Raw genomic sequence first — 4926 nt, forward strand, 5'->3', positions numbered from 1 at the left:
CAGTCGATTTACAGTGGCTGTGGTGGCTGCAGTGGAAGTAATTGGGTTGGCACCACCCCAGCCTCATAATGGTTGACTATATCCATGATGTGCATCTTGCACAGCCCCAGTAAATGGGGTGGAATTTTTTCCATTTGGCTAGACAGTGAGAGAAGAAAATGTTGGTTGTCTGTAACTGATGTTTCTAGCTGTTTGTCGATGTCATTGAGGATTGTGTCTGCGTTTTTTTTTTCTTTTCGAGTTACGGGTTACATTTGCAAAAGCGCTTTTGTTCTGTGTAAATGCGGAGGAAATGGCGTCTGTAGAAGGTAGTGAATGGAATGAAACGGGAGAGCTAGTCTGAGAGGCAGGGGTCACGGATTTCGATGCCTCTGCAGAAGATGGTGAATTAAATGAAAAGGCGGAAGAAGTCCGAGATGCAGGAGTCAAGTTCGATGAAAGTGTGTCCGTGTCTTCAACCATGTCTAATAACATTTCTCTTGGTGATTCAAACGTGCTGCCTCCACCAAGAATTTCGCAAGAGTCGTCGTCTAGTGCGTCCATGTTGCTGGTGGTCCTACAAGAAAACAGATTAGTGTCAATGAATTACTGCTTTATGATTGCAACACACAACAAACAGTACTTCTTTCTGGTGACGTTGCTGCAAATGGCTCCCTTTTGAATTTTTTTACGACACCTGTGCCAAGACACGAACCTACATGTCAACTAATGGCTTTGAAAATGAAACTTGCGTAGCTGTTCTAGTGGCAAAGCCAAACTATTTTGAGATGTCTTGTGAAGTGCTGGTGGCACATTGGCACGTGAGGTAGCCACACTGGCATGTTCTGCTTCATTGTAGCTGTATCAGTGTGCATGAGTTAGTGACCCTGAAGCATATAAATGAACCATCTGGTGTGAATTCCTGAAAACAATCTTCAATCAATGTGGCTTACTAAGAAACACTAAATGTACTCGTTTTGAATTAAAAGTTCATTACTACCTCAAGTTTGCAGTAATCGAGGCATAAAATCCTTGTCATTTACAGCTATTTCATAATGGAACTTTATACTACCCAATCTGAAGTCTCTCTCACCTGTACACTTAAAAAAAAAGAAAAACTTAAATCATTCTATTTTTTCCTTGTTGAATTGTAGTGTAGTTCATGTATTATCATTCTTGCTGCACTTATTTTTACAGTTAGTCACGGTTGTTGTATGACAGTGCTTTATTGATTTACTTGTCTTGCCATTTGCCTATGCGTTCTCAATAAATGCATTCTTCTTCACAGGTCCCCCTACAGTCTTCAGGCTACGAGAACTCTCTCAAAAAATCATTTTATGTATTGCTTCTTTTCTAACAATAATCTTGAAACTTGGATGAAATTTTTGAAGTATAAGGGAACTCCTACAGTTTCCTTTACCCAGGCATGGTTGAAATTTTGTTATGCAGGAGTTTCGATTCAGCCAAAGCTCAATGTATCTTGCTGTGTCTTAGCCCGTATTTGATACGAATAGCAAAAAACAAGCGGTGTGCACAATTGTGTACACATCGTCTCAAAGGGTTAGTTCAAATCAAATCATTGTCAAGTGTTTTTTAACTGAAGTAAAGGAAAATATTTATGCTGAATATAGTTTGTTTGTTTGTTTGTTTATACAATACTGCATACCCTATTTAGGTCCAAGCAGGAAGGCAAATACATGACTATATATATGTATATATACATGAATAGCAATAAAAAAAACGAAAGAAAGTCAAAACCAAATAAGATATACACTGAGGAATTACGAATAACATCATCAATAAAAACGACGTCAGAACGAAATAACAGTAGTAAGAACACATTGCACGCACATAAAACATTTGCTTATACCACCGCAAGACACTTGAAATACAAAAAAATAGGAACACTAAAAATAAATGAAGGATTGGTCAACGCATCAATGGCGAAACATCATGTTCAATGGAATCTGCGCTTACTAGTTGTGATAAATGCAGCTTATTCCAATCGGTTATAGTGCGCGGAAAGAAAAGAAAATTTGAAAAGGTTAGTTCTGGTCTTATATGGTGTTAAAGAAAGTTCATGACTATGTCGCGTTCGACGTGTCACATAAGCCTGCAGGTTGAGAGAGAAAGAGTTGTTTTTAAGTTGGACAAGAAATTTTAGCCTGTGTATTTTTCCTTCGAAGCTGAAGTGTCTGGATATTATGTTCTTTCATTAGGCTAGTGGGAAAGTCAGTTACTCTATATTTAAAAAAAATGGACGTAACTGCTCTGCGTTGAATCATCTCTAGAGCATTAATGTTCATTTTTGTGTAGGGATCCCATATGATGCATGCATATTCTAGTTTCGGTCGGATGAGTGAAGTGTAGGCTAGCATTCTAGTATGATGAGGAGTGTGCTTTAGTTTGTGCCTGAGGATACAAAGTTTTTTGAAGGAGGAGTTACAGATGGGGTTGGAAATGTGGTTATTCCAACTTAGGTCATTGGTTATCGTGATTCCAAATATTTATATTGGTTAACTTTGGTGAGCGGTGTAGATCCTAAATTATAAGCAAACGACATCTTATTAATTTTTTTTGTTATAGACATGTAGACTGTTTTTTCCTTGTCCAATTCTATGCCCCATCGCCCGCACCATGACAAGATGTTTTGGACGTTGGAATTAAGCACCAATTGATCATTAAGGGAACAAGCTTTGTTAAACATATACAGTCGTCTGCGAATAGCCTAATTTGAATAGGGGGACAAATTTCGTTAACGATGTCATTTATATATATTAGGAATAGTAAAGGTCCCAAAACACTACGCTGGGGTACTCCAGACATTACCGAAAGTTCATTAGAAAAGTAACTACCAATTGATACAAACTGTTTACGATTACACAGATAAGCTGCTACCCAGTTAACTATGTATGCGGGAAGGTTAATTGACTGCAGTTTTTCAATGAGTTTGCTGTGAGGAACAAGGTCAAACGCTTTCTTAAAATAGTGTTCATTACGTGTATGTTCATTTGTAAGTTCAGGTGGTGTACTAGCCATTAATACGACACGATAGTGTTCTAAGAATTAGTGTTATCTTTGTAATATTAAAAGAATCCTAAAATGTGACCAATGGGTTAGTGATCTGGACATTGTTCTAAATGCAAAGTATTCCTGCTCCAAAGTCCATCATTGCATCTGTGTGTTGTTTTGCGCAACCTATGTGGCAAATAAAGAGGTTATCTTACACACGAGGCTCCACTATGTCCCGCAGGAACATCATCAGTGTGAAGTACTTCCATGAGCTTACTGGCTCACCAGCAGGAGCGCCGCTTTTCTTCTTCGCTTCGCGCAATTTTTTACAAAATGTGTCGCGAAGATTGCGCCACCGTTTGCTTATTGCGTTGACGTCACCTGCAAAAAGAGAGCACCATCGTCAAGTCAACCGACAGCAATGGGTAGCATAGCATTGTATGTTAGCAGTTCTTATGTGCAAGCAGTTTGTTTGTTCATGCCTCACTAGTATCTTTAAAAAATATATTGTATTGTACACAAGCACACTGCTAGTTATGTGAGGTCACTAGAACAAAGCGCGTGATTGTAACTGAGTGCTACATATATTGCACATTGTTACAGTATGAATGTGAGAAAGCTTTCCATACGGCGACTAATAATTAGGTGCCTCGCGCACGTACATAAACAAAAAAGAAAAACATTTTACGTTTCGTCCCGCGACAGGCCTTTAGAGCGAGTTTACTGGACAAGCAGTTCAATTTACAGATATAAAAATGTTCCCTTGAGAATGGGCGCATATAGGTAAAAAAAAGCAAACATGTTTGCGCATTTTCTATTTGTGTGCGCTAAGATTTCGGAAATGGTGTTCGTTCAATCATACATGCAAATACCTTCTTGCGTTGTGTACCATAAATACTGCCTCGCCGCGGCCACTTTTTTTTTCACCAGCCTGGGCAACGCACGGGAATCGCAACAAACATTTTCTGGTATCTAGGCAGCATTCCGCCATTATGGTAGAGCAGTTTTTTTACATGATATACACGCAGACGTACCAAACGAGCTCAAACACGACGACACCAGTATCTTGTCTGGTCAGCTTAGTTCTTGCTCGCGTAAACGTTTTTTGGAAGAGGAGTTGTTCGGAGATGTGTGTCTCGTTTGCTGCCTCACCAATGTTACATCTCGTGGTGTACGGTACCATTTTTCTACAAACATCGGTACGGTACTCACCTTGCGTCCCAGCTAGGCCTAGGCCTATCGCGACGGCAACCCACGCAGCCGTGCGCGCATCAAGGTTCTTGTAGGCCGCCAGCCTCTGATCCCACAGCACAGGCTGCCCGTGAAGGAGCGAAATCAATAGTTCATTTTGCACTGCGGCTTGGTTCATGGCGAAAACTTCCTCGATCGAAAACACAGTCGTCCAAAGCAATGGCGTCGATGTAATCTGCGCTGGCGAGACGGAGGAGGACGTTGACGTCATACGATGCAGCGCTGCCATTGGCTGCGGCCGCCAGACCGGTACGGCAGCCGCGCGGCTACATTCAGCAGGTTGGATGCCCGTGCGGCGTGCGAATCGTCGCCGCACGCTGTTGGGCGTCTGTCGGGTGCGGCTGTTGGCACGAACAGCCGTACGGCGAATCGCATCCGAATTCGCACCATGTGTCTAGCACTTTATGCGGCAGGGTTCTGTTTGGTGTCGCAGAAGTCCGTGGTATGACGTGTCACTGAGGCGCTTTGCCTGGCTTCGAGAGACGTTTCAACGCTATAGACATTGATGGTTTTCCACAATTGTGACTACATTATTTTCCTCTTGCTCAGTGGAGGCCCTCTGCAACCTTCGGGTGCGGAAAGCTAATCGTGGCTTCGTCCTCGCTTCGCGAGTGCGGCCATTTCGCTAACGCTCTATGGCCGGTTGGCAGGGTCTCCGTCACGTTCACAACAAAATACACGAAC

General features: G+C 41.9%; 1 protein-coding gene across 1 annotated transcript; it reads right to left on the reverse strand.

Moving 5' to 3' along the window:
• Positions 1 to 334: 334 nt before the first annotated feature.
• Positions 335 to 4360, reverse strand: LOC119398579 (uncharacterized). Its single transcript, XM_037665413.2, has 4 exons — positions 4204 to 4360; positions 3207 to 3372; positions 494 to 556; positions 335 to 371 (listed from the first exon to the last, which is right to left on the reverse strand). The coding sequence occupies exons 1-4, from the start codon at positions 4358 to 4360 to the stop codon at positions 335 to 337; spliced, it is 423 nt and encodes a 140-aa protein (XP_037521341.2).
• Between the last annotated feature and the right edge of the window lie 566 nt (positions 4361 to 4926).

This window comes from Rhipicephalus sanguineus, chromosome 7, assembly GCF_013339695.2.
Source record: "Rhipicephalus sanguineus isolate Rsan-2018 chromosome 7, BIME_Rsan_1.4, whole genome shotgun sequence".
Lineage (NCBI taxonomy): Eukaryota > Metazoa > Arthropoda > Arachnida > Ixodida > Ixodidae > Rhipicephalus > Rhipicephalus sanguineus.

Bases quoted from the DNA above. Each gene is read 5' to 3' on its own strand.
- LOC119398579 (XM_037665413.2), bottom strand. From the start codon at position 4,360: ATGAACCAAGCCGCAGTGCAAAATGAACTATTGATTTCGCTCCTTCAC. The intron at 3,373-4,203 runs GTGAGTACCGTA...CTCTTTTTGCAG, and splicing joins AGGCCTAGCTGGGACGCAAG to GTGACGTCAACGCAATAAGC. The intron at 372-493 runs GTTTGAATCACC...CATCTTCTGCAG, and splicing joins ATTCTTGGTGGAGGCAGCAC to AGGCATCGAAATCCGTGACC.